Consider the following 20,908-nt stretch of genomic DNA (forward strand, 5'->3'; position numbering starts at 1 on the left):
CCTCAGCCAAACCATCGGAGTGTTGGAGATGGATACACGCTTAAAGTAGACAAATTCAGGTTGCGGGGGAACAAAGGTTGTGTGAATTCAACATTAGCAATGGGTAGGAAAAACTGCCCTTTTCCAGGGTATCCTACTTCGTGTTAAGGAAACACACATGAACACTGATAAAATAGCCCTGTGATGCCCTGACATCATGTGTGACCCTGCATTTTTAACTCGGGGAAAGAAAATGTTTCCTTCTTCCATATAATCTATTATTATTGTGTGTGTGTGTGTGTGTGTGTGTGTGTGTGTGTGTGTGTGTGTGTGTGTGTGTGTGTGTGTGTGTGTGTGTGTGTGTGCGTGTGCGTGTGTAAAGAAACGCCCCGTTGTAAATGGAGTCTGCGTGACACCAGACTTTCTTTCGCGAGGAAACCGTTTCACTTCTTGACGAAAAACTTGGTGATGTCCGATGAGAACTTGGAGGCGGCTTGACCTTTCCTGAGCTGACTTCGTTCTTTGGCTTGCTTGGCCGTTCTCTGCGAAGACAAACACAGTGTGATGTAACAGGGGTGAGTAAAAACACACAAAAACATCCTGTGGTCAAGAGCCGAATAGAAGAAACAGCTTGGATCAATATATTGACCGTGTCTGGATGGAAGTACCTGGGGAGGAATGCAGCGCAGCAACAGACATCACTTATTTGAATGTGCTGCCCCGTACATTGGTTTGTAAAGTGCCAAAATGTGTGACTTTTCACTCTTTTTTTTAATATGCTTCTAGAGCAGGGGTCTTCAACGCTGTTCAGGCCAAGGAAGCAGGGGCTCCCACTACATTATTGTGTGAAACTCACTGTGTTGCATATTGAACTTTTTTCTTTAAAGCTAGCTCACCATATATAGCTGATTGTCTCATCACTGTCTGTTGAAAGTTATGAGATTTGAGACTAGCTTGGAAGTATTCAACTGGGTTTTCTTTTAAGTGTCTCCAAGGGATGCAGCTTTGATGGATTCATAGATTTGTTTCACAGAACTGTCATCAGTGTTGTGTAAATTGTGTTTTTTGTTTGTTTGTTATCTTTGCTAATAATATGTTGGATTCATATTAATGTATTTTCAGACATTAAAATGTTTTTTGGGGGGGAAAAAATGACTATCACACAAAAACTCTGAGGACCCCCAAGGGGTCCCAGAACCCTGTTGAAGACCCCCGATCTAGAGAGTATACGTGATGTGGTAAAATGTATGAAGGTATCTTACAAGCCCCCTGGACCACAGAGGATTATTGAAGCTGTCCTGGTGGTCAAACCTGGTGTTGCAAGACTTCCGCATTTAAAACGCTACTATCCTCTGAAACCCTAGTGCGTCTGTCTGCTCTATTGACACCAACGTTGGTGTCAGTTGCAGAAGTAGAGCATACTTCCGGGTGCATAATGCGCTGGGTGAGGACTTCACTGAAGTGAATAAATGGGGGCGGGCCGTCCGTTCTCTAATTCTTATTATACTCTATGGTATTTTCCTTGTCTATTTCCTATTCTCTCTTTGGCAAATAAAGACAAGCTATGATGATGCCGTTTCTACACGAAAGAAGCAACGGACTATAAACCAAATACACGAATGCTGATGTACAGTTACAGTATACATATCTTACTTAGGGCTGTCACGATTACAAATTTAAGTTGACGATTAATTATCACTCAAATAATTGCGATTAACGATTTAATTGTGTTTCCGTAGTTGAAAATTAATGGAAACATTATGAATACAAAAAATTACATTTCTGTTTGGCTTTTAGCTTTCGTAAACAAAAGTTGCGCAGGGCAGATATGACAAATAACACATAATTATGTTATACTTGAAAATAAACATTAATAGTGGAAATAGCCGATCTATAAGCTCAAAACACATCGCAACGCGTTTAGATCTGCTATTTCCACTATTTTTGTCATTTTTTGAAAAGATATGATTTTTTTTTACATGAAATTGATTACGACGATTATGACAATTATGCAAAAATAATTGCGATCATTTAAAATAATTGCGATTAGACGATTATGTAATAATTGTGACAGGCCTAACCTTACTGCAAATTCTATAAATCTCACACTAAATGAACCCTCCTAGCTGTACTTATTTCTATGTTTTTATCAAATCTTATTTTTCTTGCTGTCTTGTGGACATGCCACACTAACACTTGGCAGCTTGTACCTGTGTGAGGGAGTGACAAACAAATCCCTCTTGATTCATACCTCCACCTGCTACTGCCCCCTCTTTACAGCTGAAATCTGATCCCACACTGACAAGTTGTACAAGCGATGCACATCATGTCACAGTTTGCCCAAAGTAAAGATGGCGAAGTTCATGACAAATGGTTGGTTTTTATTTATAAAGATGGAGGTGTCAAAAAAAGAGTGTGCAGTGCACATTTTTTTGCCGAAGACTCTGCCATCAGCAACCTGATGATGAAGTCAATGGGATTTGTCCCCCATTTGTTCCCTCGATACACGGGTATGTGGCAGTGAAGGAACATTTACTTAAATCATTATTAATTAACCACTTAAACCCTATATAGTATATACAGGACATCCCCAGGGGTCTATGATAGGCCCCCTCCTTTTTTCCCTCTACCCCAAATGAAAATAGCATATCTATAACAAGCTCACAATGCATTGCAAGCTTGTATATCTGCTATTTTCGCTGATTGTTTGCCCCAGAATAGGGACACTAGGGCTGATGTGGTTTACGTAAAAAGGGGAACAGACGTGCCACTGGTCCTGGAGAGAGTTGAGTTCCCTTTTTTCTCCTTTTCCCTGCATTCACTAGATTGTTATTGTATTAATTCATATTCATATTATTTAGTTTTGGAAACAATGGAAAATGTGTCTTTCTGAATGTACGAGTGAACGGATTCACAAGGAGCACTTAAAACAATATGAAAACAGTTCAGAGATATGGCCGTCGTCAAATGTGTGGGGAGATGCTGAGATGTATAACTTAAGTTAAGGAGATGAGTTTTGAACCAACTTTAAAAAAAAGAGTCTGGTTGTGCATGTTCACCGAACGTCCTCATGGGGGCTCTCAGGAACATCCCTGCACTATTGTATTCTACTACATATTTTTTTACTTGTCCTGATTTCATATCTCTGGACCAATACAACTTCCCTGCAGGGATAACAAAGTCAGCCTCGGAACGTAATTGGTTACATACAGTATAACTAGCTCTGCAACTTGACTCTATGTTATTCCAACAGTCTTGTTTTTTTAAGATTATTACAAGGCATTTTGCTTTACTTAAGGACAAGACAGACTTTTTGCAATAGCCTTTTCATAAAGATATCTTATGTTATCTTAGGGAGTTTTGCCATATGCTTAATCATATACATTGTCGTACGATGAATAGCAAAAATAGCCAACCTACAAGCTCACAACACGTCGCAATGTGAGGGGTTGTGAGCTTGCAGATCTAAAAAAAAAATTATGGAACATTTTGAATTAAAAAAGAAGAAAAAATGCACACATTTCTGCCTATAAGGACAGTAATAGCGACGCCAGTTAGAAAGTGTTTAAGGGAGACACATGAGAGAGACATGAGCCACCATATGGCCCTCATCAGTGTTAGGATGCGGGGGTGAACGTACAGTTTTGTGGCAGACGGTGCACAGGGTCTGCAGGTTGTCAAGCGAACACTGTCCTCCTCCGCTGTAGACCGGACGGATGTGATCCACCTGCCAAAAGTCTCCTTCAACTGGGGCACGGATCATCTCATTCAGCTGGACCGACAGAAAAGGCAGACAGACAGACAGACAGACACACACACACACACACATGCGCATTAGACACACACAGGGAGAAAGGGACACACACCAGTCAAATTAAGCTAATATTTGCACAGCGGGGGTGCACGTCTGTCTCACAATAATAAAATGAAATCAAATAAACCTAAGCTCTGTGAAGTACACTTTGACGGCCGAGAACACAAATGAAAGAAACATGAAAAAGCAGAACTGAAGGGAAGCTTCGCTGTGATGATGGTCTCCATGGTGAAATGCAATTTATGACGAGCAGGTGAACGCAAAGTAAATAAAACTTTAATTAAGTTGGGAAGCGGTTCGCGATAGAATAATGAAGTACGAAATGAGAAATTTGATGCATTAAACAGTAGAACAATAAAAGATTATTAGATCGAGATCAAATAAAAAAAAAGACAGAGAACATAAAATAAAAAATCGAATCATGTGGGATCTCGGGATCCACGGTGAGAATGGCGTGGCTCCAATGGCGTGGCTCCAATGTGGATCTGGGGCTTCGTGAGACCAGCATGTGACGTCAGTCATCCACAGTATGACGTCGGTCGTCTGTGACATATACGACTCCAATTGAGATAAAAACATGGAGCTTGCACAAAAACACAACTCACCCACTTTTTTTTTACACCTGTAGACCTGTGTGATATGACAATACATTTTTGATTCTGAAACGTGGGCAATGTTTCTGTACGTTCAAAGCCCCATTAACCCATTAAGACCTGAGGCGATTCTTTAAAAAAAATCTAAATCCTAACAGTTTTTTGAAAACAAATCAAAAAAAAAAAAAAATTCAAGATTTTTCAAAAATAGCAGATCTACAAGCTCGTAGCGCGGCACTCGGTGCCGCGCTATGAGCTTGTATATCTGCTATTTTTGAATAGCCAAAGACATCTAAAGTGACACAGATGCGTTCCAGGTATCAATGGGTTAAAAAAATAAAAAAATATATCAAATTAAAGTTAAATCCTTCTACAAATGCACAAAATCTCTGGGTGGGTTTGAGTGAGTGAGTGTGTGTGTGTGTGTCCTGCACAGTGTTGCCAGATTTTGTGAGAGAAACAAGCAACCAGGTCTAGGAAAACCAGCCCAGAAGAAGCGACTATGGGCCACATGAGCACTTTAACATATACATCAGCTATTTGAAAATAGCCGATCTACAAGCTCACAGCGCGTCGCATTGTGAGCTTGTAGATCGGCTATTTTCAAATAAAATATTGCGGGGAAATTATAATAAGCAGATCTGGCAACCCTGGTCCTGCGTATCTCGAAAACCGGTAAAACTAATGTTCTCTCATACATACATACACACATGCAGAGAGAGAGAGAGAGAGAGAGAGAGAAAAAGAAAGAGAGAAATACAGAAAAAGGGAGAGATACGAAGAGTGTGTGACGTGTGTGTGAGAGACAGAGAGAGAGAGAGAGAGAGAGAGAGCGTTCAAGCGTATTTATCTTTGTATACACAGTGTAAATAGTTTTGGGTCTTCCAACCTCAGCCAACTGACCGAATAATTAGCAAAACAGCGATAACACGGCTGGTTCATTGATATCTGCATGGGACCTTGTCATGATGTAATTTCTTTCCCCCCTCTCTACTGGGCCCCCCAATTAAAACAATTGTTCTGGCCCCCCCTGCTGCTGGCAGTATGCACAAGAAATGTAGTGGCGATTGGGTCCGGTTGTTTGTGAGATTAGCCTAGGACAAACAAGAGATTATTTTTATTTTATTTTAGGCTATAATGTCTGTGTCATGTTCGATGCGACGTCATCTGCAGCAACAACGCACCATCTTCGAAGAGTTTGTGAATGGATGACGTCTTCCGTTTTTCACATAGAAAACACCAATAGATTCACTGTTTCTCAGGGAACAGCGTCTAGTTCAAAATTTAAAGATTTATTATATTGAGATGTGTGTCTGACAAAGAAGCAAGAGAAAGAATACATAATATGCTGAGTAGGGTAAAACAAAAACTATCAGTTTTACTTTGTCACAGAGCCAAATCTCAGATCTGCACACTGTTCCTATCCTATATAATGAGTTAAATGATTTGATAAAGATAAGACTTTTATTGATCCCGTGGGGGAAATGAAGTCACCGGAGGCAGCACAGCAGTTAAGATACAGTTACAGTACAGGGTGAGAGATGTAGCGTAGATACAGCAGGGTAAAACATCACACAAAAAAATAAACACCATCAATAATGAACGTACAACAGTACACACCCTCGACAAAGCCTGCATTATGCAGGACAGATATATTTAAGTATGTTTGCAGCATGGCTCATGGCATGGGGGCGGGCCGTCTGAAGTGCGTTTACTTTGTCCCTGGCCCACAGGTTGGGAATCGCAGGCATATACTGTACATTACCATGGTGTGTACCTGCAAGGCATTAGACCTACAGTATACAGTATTGATTTAGAGGTCGAAGTTAACCCATTCAACAGAAAACGGAGGCTATTGTGTAATGGCTGATTCAAGGCTGATCGGGCGCCTTTGTATATGTGTATATATATACATATAGGCTGTGCGGTGGTTCAAGAGAGTCCTGCGTTGGCGGAGGTTCCATACGAAGCCGATATGGAGACTAAGTGCGTCACCAAAAACACTGAAAACTATAAAGCATTCCCCTGTAAGGATCGGGCATGGCCGTGAGCCATGTTATCCATTCGCTCAGGTGTGGGCTGGAACGTTTGATACCATGAAAAGTACCGCACGGTGTCCCCAGAGTCCAGACAATACAGTACGGTGCGGGTACTGTACGGACATGAATCAACCTCGAGGGTATGTTGAGTGTGTTGGTGTGTATCTGTGAGATAGTGCAGCAGCTACAGCCAGAGGAGCAAGCCAGCTAAAGACTTGACTGCAGATTGAGAGAATAAGAGAGGGAGACAGAAAAAGAAAACAGAAGCTAGCTAACTGGGCAAAAGAAGGATAACAGAGAGAGGGCAGATGCAGGGAAAAAAACGAGAGAGAGAGAGTGTGAGAGAGAGAGAGGGACCCCCTGGGGAGAATTCAGGAGCTGAAATCCATTTCCTTTCTTAGGGGCAGAGCTCTATGCCGTCATTAGGCAGCCAGCTGGAATGGAACCCAGCAGAGGAACAGAACAGCCTCATTCACACAGCCTCATCATGCACACGCACGCACGCACGCACGCACGCACGCACGCACGCACGCACGCACGCACGCACGCACGCACGCACGCACGCACGCACGCACGCACGCACGCACGCACGCACGCACGCACGCACGCACGCACGCACGCACGCACAGGGTTGTCATGTCACCTAGACGGGAAACCGACCGGCATATCAGTGCCTCAAAATACCAAACACTTAAGTTTCGGAGATACTTGATCTTAAAAGATCGCTATTCACTTCACACACACACACACACACACACACACAGCAACGCACGCACACACAAGATCCAAGTACACTTAATGATTCAACTGATGATACGATACATAGATTTTCCCGTTATTATAATTTCTCATGATCTTTTTTTTTTTTTTTACTAAATGAGTCTAGACAAATTATGATTTGTAATTAAAAATATATTTATCAAATTAAATAGATGATCTACAAGCTAACAACATGCCGTGCTGAGACGCACTGTGAGCTTGTACTGTAAATCTTCTATTTTCAGGTTTGGTCAGGTCATAGTACTGCATAATGCTCATTTTTGTAGTCTTTTTGGCGACACCAGTGGTACACTGTAGAGATATCTGGTTATTACAGCAATCTGTTAAAACTGTGATTCCCAGAAGTCTGTTCGAAATGTAACTTAGCCTTGCACAGCCCCCAAAACTAACACAGCATGGTTTGAGCTGCGGAGCTCAGCTGGACTCGGGGTCTGCGAGCGGACATGCCGCTCCACCAGATCATATACATCTCAGTAGTAGGAACTCACTACTAATTCACCGACAAATAATCTAAACTGTACACAGTTCACTGCTGCGTTACTGCTAAAGTTTAATTTAATTCATACACTTGCAGTATGACAGTGTTGAATGCCAAAAAACAAAGCGTGCGGCCGTGCGCTGAACAAGCAAACTCACAACTAGACTACGCACATAAAGAGCCTCGCGATAAACTTTTCAATTCACCGACTTGAATGGTCACACATTTATATTCGATAATTAACTGTCTTGCCATCCATCTACAGTACACCAAACCACCATGCCTACAGTCACACACTGTTACACAGGACACACACACACACACACACACACCATGAACATTCCAAGCAACCCACCAGGAGCAATTGCCACACACACACAAGTAGCCATACCCGCCAACACACACAGAATGAACTAATAACAAATCATGGAGGATCAGGACTCTGCCTGCCTGCGGTGTGTCTTATCAGGAGAGTTGTGTGTGTGTGTGTGTGTGTGTGTGTTGTGTGAATTTCCCCTCTGCTACAAAGCCCAGCACCATTGATTGGCCAGGCACTGGTGGTGCTGCTTGGCAGTGGGTGCTGAGGAGAGGGGGGGGGGTTACTGGATAACAGTGGAACCAAAATCAAACAGGGCTCTCTGGCTGAGAACCGGCACTGGGGGAAAAATCAATGGGCCTCGCAATCCATTTACTGAGAGCCTTTGGCCTTCTGAGTGCTCACACCAACGTCTGTGCGTGACTGTATGTGAGTGTGTGGTGTGCGAGTGTTTGGGTTGTACTGTGTACTGTGTGCTGTGTGTGTGTGTGTGTGTGTGTGTGTGTGTGTGTGTGTGTGTGTGTGTGTGTGTGTGTGTGTGTGTGTGTGTGTGTGTGTGTGTGTGTGTGTGCCTCTGTTGTATAGTACTGTGAGTATTGTGTGTATGTGTGTGCACTTCGTAATGTGTATTATGACAGGTCGTCTACAACAGCGAATTGGGCAATGTAGTGCCATCTGATGTGCTTACCGATATGTTATAACCCTCCTTCATGGGCATTATAACGCATTGCAAGCATAACGGAGAGCACTGCAAACGTTGCCTCTGTGTGGTCGACTGACCTGTTTAAGCGGCATCTGGGCCAGCCAGGAGTTCTCCAGCATGTCCTTGCGCTGGCTAGGTTGGGCGTCACGGACCCTCTGGTACAGCTGGTGGGCCTCGAGGCCGCATTGCTGACACACACCTTGCTCCGCCTCCAGCACGCGGGCGCGCATGTACGGCTGGCTGGTGCGCAACTGGAACTCTTCCTGGCATCTGCAAGAAGGGATGAGGGTGTTAGGGAGAGTGTGGTGTGTGTGTGTGTGTGTGTGTGTGTGTGTGTGTGTGTGTGTGTGTGTGTGTGTGTGTGTGTGTGTGTGTGTGTGAGAGAGAGAGAGAGAAACATGGGATGTGGGTTCATTTGAGCTGTTAAGTCCACAGAAGATTCTCTACAATATCCTCCACTATATATCACTGTTCTTTACGACTGGTTCAATTTGTTAGTTTCAGAATTAATCTCTAAGTCAGGCGTCTTCAACGTTTTCAGGCCAAGTTAACCTTACCTGCCTGTTTCTGGTATGTGTGAATATAGATATCTTAGATTTTTGCTCACCCTGCCCCCCACTCACCCCTCTTCTTTTATTTTCTCTTTCTGAAAACAAGCAAAAGCGATGGAGCTCGCACAATAACACATTTCACCCACTTCCTTACACCTGTTAACCTGTGATGTGACAATATAGATTCTGATTCTGAGCTGAGAGAGAACATCTGTTGCATATTAAACTTTTGTCTGTGTTCCATATTCAACTTTTTATCTAATGTATTTATTCAGAAAGCCTTGATAAGAGGCTTTCAAAGCTAGCTCCCCATATTTAGATCAGTTGAGAGATTTGAGATTAACTGGGAAGTATTCCACAGGTTTTTGTTTCAAGTGCAGCTTTGATGGCTTCATAGATTCGTTTGACAACACTATCATCAGTGTTGTGTAAATTAAATGGGTTTTTTGTTTGTTTGATTATTTAGAAAGTAACTTTGCTTATATTAAATTGGATTCATGTTAAATGTGTATTTTCAGGCATTTACATTTTTGGGATAAAAACAAAACAAAACAAAAAAGGTTCCCATCACTCAAAAACTTGTAGTAACCCTGGGGACCCCTAGGGATCACGGTAAGTATGTCAAATAGCGGATATAGACAATCTAGCTTGTAGGTCTGCTAATTTCACTATTATTGATATTTTTTTCAAATGTCTACATTTTAACACAGCAATGCATTGTTATTAACGCATCTCCTGCCAAGGTATTAAACATTGTTTGTTATCCCCTTGCCAGCGTAATTACCTTAATCCGACGATCTTTGAAACGCTGTGGAAGCCACATTGTGTACACAACAAACTGTTAGGAGGCGGAGGCATCTGTGTGTACGCTGGAACAATAACATTCCACCCACGATCGGCCACGGCGCGTTGAAAATTGGTGGTTTTCAATGCAAAAAAGGAAACTGAGATAAGAGTGTTTTTCTAAAAATCCCATAGTCAGGGTGGATGGATGTGACGTTCTCTGAGTGACGATGGATCATCCCAAAGCTGTGTTAGGGTGCCCCTTGTGGAATTTTCCAAAACATTTTTTTAATAATAGAACGACTTTATGCGTCTTGGCGGGCAAGTGGACTATTTAATAGAACGACTTTATGCGTCCAGGGCGGGTAATGTGTTAAAAAGAAAATGGACTTGTAACTTTGTAATTCGTAACTTTTGAATACTTACGTATTTTTTTAAAGCAAGTCAAGTACTCGAAGCACAACTTTGACCGAGCAACTTTCACTTGTAGTCGAGTAAGATTTTGACCATCACTGTATATCAGGGGTTGAGTACTTTGTCCACCACCGCATACCTCTGGCTGCAGAAGCGAGTGTCCCAGGGCCCGCCCTCTGTGGAGCACGGCTGCTGGCAGGACAGACACAGCGGGGCGCCCTCGCTGTCCACGGCCTGCAGGTAGCCCGACTCTGGTGGAGATGACGACGATGGCAATGACGGCGGTACCTCTGGCGTTGGACTACTCACTGCTTTAGGGGACTTCTCCTCCTTGCACTGCCTGGTGGGTAGAGGGAAGAAACAGGAGGAAGAGAGGGTGGGGAAAGGACAGAAAGAGGAGCGAGGGAGGAGGAATTGAGAGGGAATGGGAAAAGGAGAGAATGTAACCTTTCTGGGCAATGTCATAATAGGGGAACATTCGGCTAAAAATAGCAGGTATTCAGGGGTCCAGGGACCCACAGGGTTCCTTGGGGGGGGGTTCCAAATGGACCCTTGCAGGTCTGATTTGAGAGTTTTCAAATGGAATCCTTGAAATTAACCCATTAAGACCTGAGGCCGATTCTAAAAATGTCCTCTAGTCTAGATCCCAACAGTATTCTGAAAAAAACGTATGTTTCTATATCAGTGGTGCTCAAACTTTTTAATGTCAAGGACAATTATAAGTATTTGGCCACCGACCCCCATCTCAAAATATAGTTCCAGGGACCCCCAGAAGCAAAGATTTGAGTTAAAAATGTTCGCTTTAAACAATATATATTCAAAGATTTACACACATTTTCACGACTTTTCAAAAATAGCAGATCTACAAGCGCGCTATGAGCTTGTAGATCTGCTATTTTTGAATAGCCAAAGTGTAAAATAATGCATTTTTTTTTTAGCTCAAATCAAAAAGTGACACAGATGCGTTCCAGGTCTTAATGGGTTAACCCATTAATACCTGGAACGCATCTGTGTCACTTTAGATTTCTTTGGCTATTCAAAAATAGCAGATATACAAGCTCATAGCGCGGCACCGAGTGCCGCGCTATGAGCTTGTAGATCTGCTATTTTTGAAAAATCCTGAAAAAATATTTTTCAGATAAAAAAAAAAAAATATGTTAGGATTTAGAAAATAAATGTAAGAATTGCTTCAGGTCTTAATGGGTTAAAGATAAGATGGTAATGTTAAAGGGAACATGGAGCTGTGACCAAGCACAGACACAGCCTTTTAACACACGCACACAAACCACACGCTCAACCGCTCTTTCAATAAGTTCAGCGCGTCCAACGGGGGCAAATCGATGCCTCGCTGGATGAATCCACATTGGAAGCGTTTGTATTGCTGTTTCTGCAGGATGCTGAAGGAGCCAAGCGTCACTCAGACGCAGCACAGCGGCGGCCCAGTGGTCCTTGGCATAGTGATTTGTGTAAATCAAATGAGGCAAATTGACGTGTACAAACAACCGTATAGCGGCACGTTGTTATAATCTATTGATGTTGTGGTGTGGTGGGGGAGGGGGGAAGGGGGGTGTTTGGTCATCCGCAAGCCTCCACCGGCCCCGCACAGCCTTCTGTCTAAATCTGAAGCTATTCAATCTTTAACCATTTAAACCAGTGGTTCTCAAACTTTTTAATATCACAATCTAAATCACATCCTTAACACATTGACCGCCGGGCCCGTAGTTCTACGGGCCGTTAAATCCAACGGTTAAGCGCCAATCCCGTAGCCTACGGGCTGTGGTGCTTTTTCCTTTTTTTCGATTTTCTTTTTTTTTCAATTTTCTAGGGGGACCATTTTCAGTGTAACACCACCCGATGTCGACCGGAAGTGCGATCACGTTTTTTGTTTCCCGTCTGTCTCCATTCTAAGTCGTACACATAAACCCCTGTAAAAGCCCCTGTAAACATGTAGTTTTTCATCCTCGCATTTCCCATGTTAACTTAAACGGTCAGAACTCAAACATGGCGGCTCCGTTTGACACGTGGTCTTCACTGGTAGAAGCAGTGAGATCTCCGCGATGTTTACAAACAGTGCACAGCTCAATCTTAAGGATTTTAACAAGATCTGTGGCGACGTGAAAAAAACAAAAAACAACAATAAAACGTTGGCACTGGTGAGTACATTATGAGATTAACCTCTGGCGGTCAATGTGTTAAAGGTATCATGACATTCATGTTTACACCACATTCAGAGTCTTTGTCCTGGTCCTTCAAACGTGTACAAAAAGTTTTAACTGAAAATTCCACTCCAGTGATTCACTGTAGGTGTTTTTGTCTCACATTTCTAAAGCCTTTTCAACTGCAATGAAAAAATAAATCTTTGCCTGCGGGTGTCGCTGGTGAGGGATTTTGCCTGTCAATCATCGCCTCTGCTCCGCCCCCCCCAAAGGAAAGGATAGGGGAGGGGAGGGGCGAGGAGGAGAGTGGGCGGGATTAATTGACTGTGACCTCACTGTCGAAGGGCCAAGCTCAGATTACTTTTCAGCCTAATTATTCAGAAAACCCCAGACCACAGAAAATCCACTGAATGTTCAAAGTTCAGATTTTTTGGGTGTAATTGAGGTCATAAAACCCCCAAAAAAACATAAAAAATAAAAAAAAGTTAAAATGAATGTCATCGAACCTTTAAAGTTAACTATGGAGCAGCAAAGCACACGGTTTGGTGAGCACGTATATCATGGAGAACGGAGATGCAAAGGAGACAACAAACTAATGTCTCCGCACTCATTGCTCATGACGTGAGGTTACCATATTGTGCGCATTATAGAGCTTTTTTATAACATCTTAATGAATGTCCTTAATATCAGCATAGGAAAACACCAATCAGGTATTTTCCCTTCCATCGGCGAGATACAATTAAATTGACAACTGGAACAAGCCGACTGTAACTTGGACTGGGATCTGGGGTAAAAAAAGACTTGACATTCCTAAAACATTCCCTAGACACAAAATGTTACTGAACAATTTCAGCACGCAATTGTGTATTCTGCAAACTATTTCACAAACACTGCACACTTTGTGTGTTGCGCAGAACCTTTCATTTTACAAATGAACCATTCTCTCCAATCTACCATAATGTAGGTGCACACTATGTGCATGTTTAGTGCATGCACATCATTAGTGTGTGTGTGTGTGTGTGTGTGTGTGTGTGTGTGTGTGTGTGTGTGTGTATGTGTCCTCTTGGCAGGAGAGCGAGTGAGAGTTTGGGAAGGTGCCACCGCGTCCCACCGGGGTGCCAGCACCACGTAGGAGGGGACAGATGGACCGGCGTGCACCACTCCATCCCCACGGCTCCCCAACCCAGATAGAAGAAAGAAAGAGGGAGAGAGGGATTTAGGCATTGAAATGGGAAATAAGAGCCTCTGACAAAACTGATTTACCGCTGTTGAATGAAGACGAACGCACTTCCCCGATACCAACGCGCAGCCAAAATGCGATCGACTAAGGGAAAACGACTAGGCTAGTTTCGAATAAAACACCATCAGTATTTCACTTTTCCGTCACTGGAGTGCATGAGTGAATGGAAACGTGACAGGGGAGCGAGCAATGGGGTTTGTCTGTTTTTATCTGTTCAATATTGTTCACCCATCCATCCATTCAAAAAACGCATCCATCCGCCATACTGTATATCATTGGTTCTCAAAATGGGGTCCGGGGACCACCAGGGTGTCCGGGGGGGGGGGGTGGGTTCCAGGGGGTCCCCAGCTAAATTTGTTAATAATAGCATCACAATAATTTTAACCACTTTAATTTTTGAAAAATCGTGAAAATCTGTGAAAATATTTGAATATATATATTTTTAAGATATTAATATACATTTGTAACTCAAATCTTTGCTTCTGGGGGGTCCTGGAACAAAATATTTTGAGATGGGGGTCCGTGGGCCAAATACATTTTGGGTGGTCCTTAACTCATTGAGTGCCATTAACGTGTTTCACGTGTTTTAGCGCTATGGTGCAATGTGCCATTAACGTGTTTCACGTGTTTAAAAAAAAAAAAAAAAAAAAATCTTCCTGAACCCAAGATATCATTATCTGAAGATTTGCAGCTCCATCCACTCCTTGTTTAACTTATAACTGAAAAAGGCTGTATCTCGCTTCCTAAGCCCTTTTGTTTTACTACATTTTAAATTTTAATAAAAATTGTAATGGCCAGAAATAGATATTAATAATTATGGCACTCAATGAGTTAACATGAAAAAGTTTGAGAACCACTGCTGCGTATACCCACATTCATTCTATCGCTGGCATCCATCCTACTGTACCTGTCTTCTGTAGGAGGTGCGAGCGATGAAGCAGACCTCCTCTTGTTGAAGAACTCCTTCTTGACCAGACGGACGCTGCCTCCCTCCTGCTGGGCCTTACTGAGGGATGCTGCTGCCACATCCTCTCTGTCTAAATACCTAAGAGGGGGGAGGAAGAATGGGGGGTCGTTATTTTAACCAGTGCCTTGCACAAGGGCACTTTGATGGTTTCTCAGTCAGGAGAAGGGACAGCATGCTATACTTGTTCAGCTCACAGCTTTCCCTCAAACTGAGGCTGTTTTATTATTAGTGGCATATTAGAGGTTGTAACACCGTTAAAGACCGTTCCACATTTAGAGGTTGTTTCACCGTTCAAGGTTGCTGTTAAGCGACTGTTTCACCTTTAGAGGTTGTTACACTGTTAAACACTGTTTCACCGTCAGAGGTTTTTTCACCGTTAGAGGTTGAAGGAGTTAAAGGCCCATTTATTTCCATTCAGAACGGATGTACATAATACATTCAGAACGCAAGCAGTATTGCTCACATACATCGCGCAGTACACATACTTCGCCCTATAGATGGGTTTCCTGTTTGTAAACATGAGAGGATGATGCGCGCGCAGTGGAGGGTTGAGCAGTAGAGGGCGCTATTACCCGCAGCAGCTCTAGTCAAATGTACATTCAAAAAAGAAATGGTCTTCACCGGGTTTAATGAAAGTATTAAATGATGCAGTTTGTAATATCTTCTTTACTCAATAAAAATGATTTGTCGGAAGTTGGATCTGTTTGTATATAATAGCAGCATTATGCCTATTATGCCTAAAATAGCAGCATTATGCCTATCTAAATCCCGAAAATAACAACAGAGTGAATGGCGCTTCCGGTTCGTTCTACCACCCGCATGCGCAGATTGCGCACTCTGCTCTGTGATGACGTCGCGCGGAAACCCATCTATACTCTGTAAAACTGTACCCACTAGAACATCGGTTCTCAAAGTGGGGTCCGGGGACCCCCAGTGGTCCTTGGTGGGGTGCCAGGGGGTCCCCAGCTAAATGATAGGTAGGAACCAAATTGACCCTTATGGGTCTGTAACTCAGAGAGTGTACAAATGGAACCAAATGGACCCGTTAGGGTCCATTTGGTTCCATTTGTACACTCTCAGAGTTATATTAACATTGATTTTACAATATAAATTGGGGTCCCGAGATAGAAATGCCATTAAATGGGGGTCCGTAGCCTAATGCATGTCAAACTGGGGGTCCTTGAAATGGTTGCTTACAAATGCATACATTTCGCATTCCATACGTTGGTAAGCTTTTACACAACATACAGAAAAACGGATGAAATGAATGCAGAGTTTGGACAAAGCCTCTCTGTTTCACTGTTAGAGGTTATTACATTGTTAGAGGTTATTACATTACACTGCTAGAGGTTGTTTTACTGTTGAGGCTGTTTCAATCTTACAGGCTGTTTCAACATAGTTTCTCGTTTCACCGTTAGAAGCGGTTAAATCTCTCTAATGGAGAAAATCTCTTAATGATCTTTGTCCAATGACCCAAAACTAATGGTCTAAGTCGATATTTTTAAGTAAAAGTAATGGACCAGATCAGTATGCGGTCACGAATGATACCAAATTTATTTTTAAGGCATTTCTGCTTCATTTAATAGAGAGAGAGAGAGGAACGAGAGAGGGCAATGCAGGTTTTAAGCCAGAGTTGAACCCAGTATGTTGCGAGCACCGGGGGCAGCCCGTATTTAATTTAAATTAGCACCCCAAATTGACAGAGAAAAGTGGAGCTGGCGCATCCCTGGGAGGGAAGCAGGCAGACCAGAAACAAATGGTCGAAGGATGAAGAGAGAGAGAGAGAAAGAGCGAGAGAGAGAGAGAGAGAAAGAATCACTGATGTCTGATTTACGGTACTTGGTTGCGCATTGTGTCGCTCTCCGAAAATAGCTAATCGACAAGCTCACAACGTGCCGCAAGCACGTCACGTTGTGAGCTTTGTAGATCGGCTATTTTTGGTGCGTGACACCAGTGTTGCCAGATTCTGTGAGAGAAACAAGCAACCAGGTCTAGTAAAACAAGCCCAAAAGGAGCGACTATGGGCCACATGAGCACGTTAAACATATACATCTGTTATTTGAAAATAGCAGATCTACAAGCTCACAACGCGTCGCATCAATAAACTCTTGGGGGGAAATTAGAATTAGCAGACCTGGCAACACTGCGTGACACCGGTGCACAACCAAGTATAAATCAGGTGTAACTGGAGTTGGATACCCTCGCTCTCTGCTGGGGAAAAAACGCCTTCGTTTCATGTAGCCCACACGCATGTGGTAGATACTATATATAAACATGTGTAGGCTGTGTAGTTTATCGCTCGGGGGCACAGCTTTTGCTATCCATCAGTGACCCCACCTCCCACCTTCAATACCGCATGTGTGTGTTACTGAAGAACTTTAGATAATCATCAGCGTGCACATGGCAGATGTAGGGTTTTACAACCATTTCAGAGAGAGAGAGAGAGAGAAAGAGAGAGAGAGAGGACAAAGGTAGATACGTACAGTACAAAACGATGGTAAAAAAAATACATCTGAAGCCAAACAAACATTTTGAAATAAAACCCATACAGTTTGAGAAGTTTGAGAACCACTGATATAGAAACATAAATTTTTCAGAATACTGTTGGGATTTAGAGGGCATTTATTTTGTAGAATAGAAAGACAAGTATTCACATTTTGCTGTAGTTGTAGATAGCACATACTGTATTAGAAATGTTAAGTGATACGTGACTATTCTGCTTATTCGATTAGAATGTTTTAATTCGAAAAACTTTATATACTGTAGGCTGATTGATCAATTCAATTAGTCTATATTATCGCTGGAACAGAGGGCCATGCAATGTAGAAGTAAATCATTCAAATAATATAACTTCTCTTCAGAGCTCAAACGCAGAAACACTGACGGTGTACATTAGGTGAGGCTATTACTCGAGCCAACCAATTAACAAAGAACTGACAGCTGAAGTGATAATACTTAAAGTGGGTTGACCCCAGCCAGGGTAGAAAGAGGTAGAACAAAGAGCCAATTGAAGAAGAGAGGAGGAGGAATAGGAGGAGGACGGATAAGAGCAGGTGCAAAGTGATGAGATGAGCAAAGCAATGGTGGGTGTGAAGAAATGGAAGGAGGGGGTGAGAGAGAGAGAGAGAGAGAGAGAGAGAGAGAGAGATTACATCAAAAGGCAGAAGTTTCTCTGGGAGAAACTTCAGGAGAGCGATGAAGGAGGTGGGACTCCATGAAAGCGGAGAGCTTCCTCTAATGCTCCTCTCCCCTCCTCTTCAAACGGAGCCCCGGCACAGAGGGGTGGATGAAACGAGAGACTCTACATTAAAACCTGGAACCCAACTGTGCTTCCTGATGCCTGTGTGTGCGTGTGTGTGTGTGTGTGTGTGTGTGCGCGTGTGTGTGTGTGTGTGTGTGTGTGTGTGTGTGTGTGTGTGTGTGTGTGTGTGTGTGTGTGTGTGTGTGTGTGTGTGTGTGTGTGTGTGTGTGTGTGTGTGTGTGTGTGTGTGTGTGTGTGTGTGTGTGTGTGTGTGTGTGTGTGTGTGTGTGTGTGTGTGCGTGCGTGCGTGCGTGCGTGCGTGCGCGCGCGCGCGCGCGCGCGCGCGCGTGCGTGCGTGCGTGTGTGTGTGTGTGTGTGTGTGTGCGCGCGCGCGCTTCCACCTGTGTAAGCGCATCCTCAAGCGTGTAGGAATGTATGGATTCAAGCTAAATCTGTAAGGCTCAGTCGTTTTGATTTTATTTGGTGGTTCATAAAACAAGCTAATCCAACTCAGCTTGACTGCCTGTCCACTTCCTGGCACCGGTTGCCATATGCTTCTCACATTTAGACGTGTAAGACTTCCCTTCACAATATCCTGAATTTCCCCCTTGGATCAAAAATCGGATCTTAACCACATAAACCTGAGTGCCCCTATAGATGGGTTTCCGCGCGACGTCATCACAGAGCAGAGTGCGCAATCTGCGCATGCGCGGGGGAGAACGAACCGGAAGCGCCATTCACTCTCTCGTTATTTTCGGGATTTAGATAGGCATAATGCTGCTATTATAGGCATAATAGGCATAATGCTGCTATTATATACAAACAGATCCAACTTTCGACAAATCATTTTTATTGAGTAAAGAAGATATTACAAACTGCATCATTTAATCTACTTTCATTAAACCTGGTGAAGACCATTTATTTTCTGAATGTACAATGGCCAGAGCTGCTGCGGGTAATAGCGCCCTCTACAGGCTCATCCCGCCACTGCGCGCGCATCATCCTCTCATGTTTACAAACAGGAAACCCATCTATAGTGGGCATAGAAGACGAACATTTGGCGCCACAACACAACGCATACATGTACACTTCTATTTTCGGCAGTGGTGTAAAGTAACTACGTATATTTACTCAAGTACTGTACTTAAGTACAATTTTGAGGTACTTTTACTTTACTGAAGTATTTCCAATTGTCTATACTTTTACTTCTACTCCACTACATCTCAGAGGCAAATGTTATACTTTTACTCCATTACAATTATTTGAAAACGTACTAGTTACTTTGCAGATATAAATTATTACATTATAAAACATACGTTAACCACTTTAGTCCTATTTTATACCTAGGCTATTTGAAAATAGCCGATCTACAAGCTCACAATGACTCGTTGTGAGCTTGTAGATCTGCTGTTTTCAAACATTTTAGTACTTTTACTTTTGGTACTTTTGAGTACATTTTGTACTTTTACTCAAGTAAATTTAGAATTCCGGACTTCTACTTGTAACAGAGTATTTCTACAGTGCAGTATTGATACTTTTACTTAAGTAAGAAATGTGAGTACTTTTTCCACCACTGCATAAATGTACACTGTTCTATTTTCGGAGATCGGGTGTAGAGGAAAAAAAAGGAGGGGGCCAAGGTCAACGAAGTACGTACATAGGGTCGAAGTGGTTAAAACAACAGACGCACGTCAGCGGCCAACAGAACAACAGGTCTGCGGTGCTCAATCGCATTTAATTCCAACGTTTTCCGGTGGTTTATTTTAGGACTCAGCAGGGGAACCTCACTCAAGCGCATTACCGTCAAAGAGTGTCTGGGAAGTCTATCCACGGGGCTGCCGGGAGAGACGTGAGCGGAGAGCGGCCCCCACAGGGCGGAAAGGGGGGGGCCAGCCAGCCGCTTGATTGGTTCTGATTAGCAGATAAATCAAACAGGTGTCAAATCACGCTGGGCCACTGCCTCCTAATCACACACCTTGATTAGGTTCACGCACCCCAAAACACGGCCGCGGTCCAGATTGTGCTCCTGCGTGAAAGCATGCACACACACACACGCACAGGAATTAGCGCGTAGTTGCACACGCAAACAAAATGGACGCGCGCAGACAGACACACACACGCTCTCTCTCTCCGGTAATTGGCAACCTATCCATCTCCATCTTCCGGTCCGGCTGTAATTAGTGTGCCCTGTGTAAAAGCACTTGTTGGTCTAAACATACACGTACATTACATCAGCGATTCACAACCTGTGGGGCCCGGGCCCACATACATAACTGGGCAAATAACTGGAAAAAACACAAAGCATTTTAATGATGATATAAAATTAACGTTGTGGTACTTTTTCTTTAACCCGTTAAATCCGGGAAGGTGTCTCTGTCATTCTAAGATTTCTTTGGCTATTCAAAAATAGCAGATCTACAAGCTCATAGCGCGGCACCGAGTGCTGCGCTATTTTTGAAAAATCTTGAAAATGTGTGCAAATCTTTGAAAATGTATATTTTGAAGCAAACATCTGTAACTGTCAAATGTCTCAACAAACGTCTTTTTCTGAAAACGTATTTTTCTGAAAAAAATATTGTTGCTATATCAGTGGTGCTCAAACTTTTTCTTGTCAGGGACCACCAAAATTATGTTTTTGGTTGCTGATCCGCATAAAAATATGTTGTTCCAGGGACACCCCCCCCCCCTCCAGAAACAAAGATTTTAGTTAAAAATTTATATATATAAATATATATATTCAAAGATTTGCACAAATGTTGAAGATTTTTCAAAATGAGCAGATCTACAAGCTCGTAGCTATGAGCTTGTAGATCAGATGCGTTCCCGGATTGAAAGGGTTAAAACCTTGAAAAAA

General features: G+C 42.9%; 1 protein-coding gene across 2 annotated transcripts in view; it reads right to left on the reverse strand.

Annotated features, from left to right (window-relative positions):
• The window catches only part of zranb3 (zinc finger, RAN-binding domain containing 3), a 97,451-nt gene that overhangs the window by 642 nt on the left and 75,901 nt on the right, over positions 1 to 20,908 (reverse strand). For both annotated transcript variants that reach the window (XM_080422835.1, XM_080422836.1), the window contains 5 exons: positions 14,754 to 14,891; positions 10,590 to 10,790; positions 8,780 to 8,972; positions 3,620 to 3,751; positions 1 to 521 (listed from right to left, as the gene is read on the reverse strand). The exon at positions 1 to 521 is cut by the window's left edge and continues 642 nt beyond it. In XM_080422835.1, the coding sequence (XP_080278961.1) occupies positions 423 to 521; positions 3,620 to 3,751; positions 8,780 to 8,972; positions 10,590 to 10,790; positions 14,754 to 14,891 (763 nt within the window). In that variant the 3' untranslated portion in view covers positions 1 to 422. The remainder of the gene's footprint in view (positions 522 to 3,619; positions 3,752 to 8,779; positions 8,973 to 10,589; positions 10,791 to 14,753; positions 14,892 to 20,908) is intronic.

This window comes from Gymnoscopelus braueri (assembly GCF_963280865.1).
Source record: "Gymnoscopelus braueri genome assembly, chromosome: 24".
Taxonomy (NCBI): Eukaryota; Metazoa; Chordata; class Actinopteri; order Myctophiformes; family Myctophidae; genus Gymnoscopelus; species Gymnoscopelus braueri.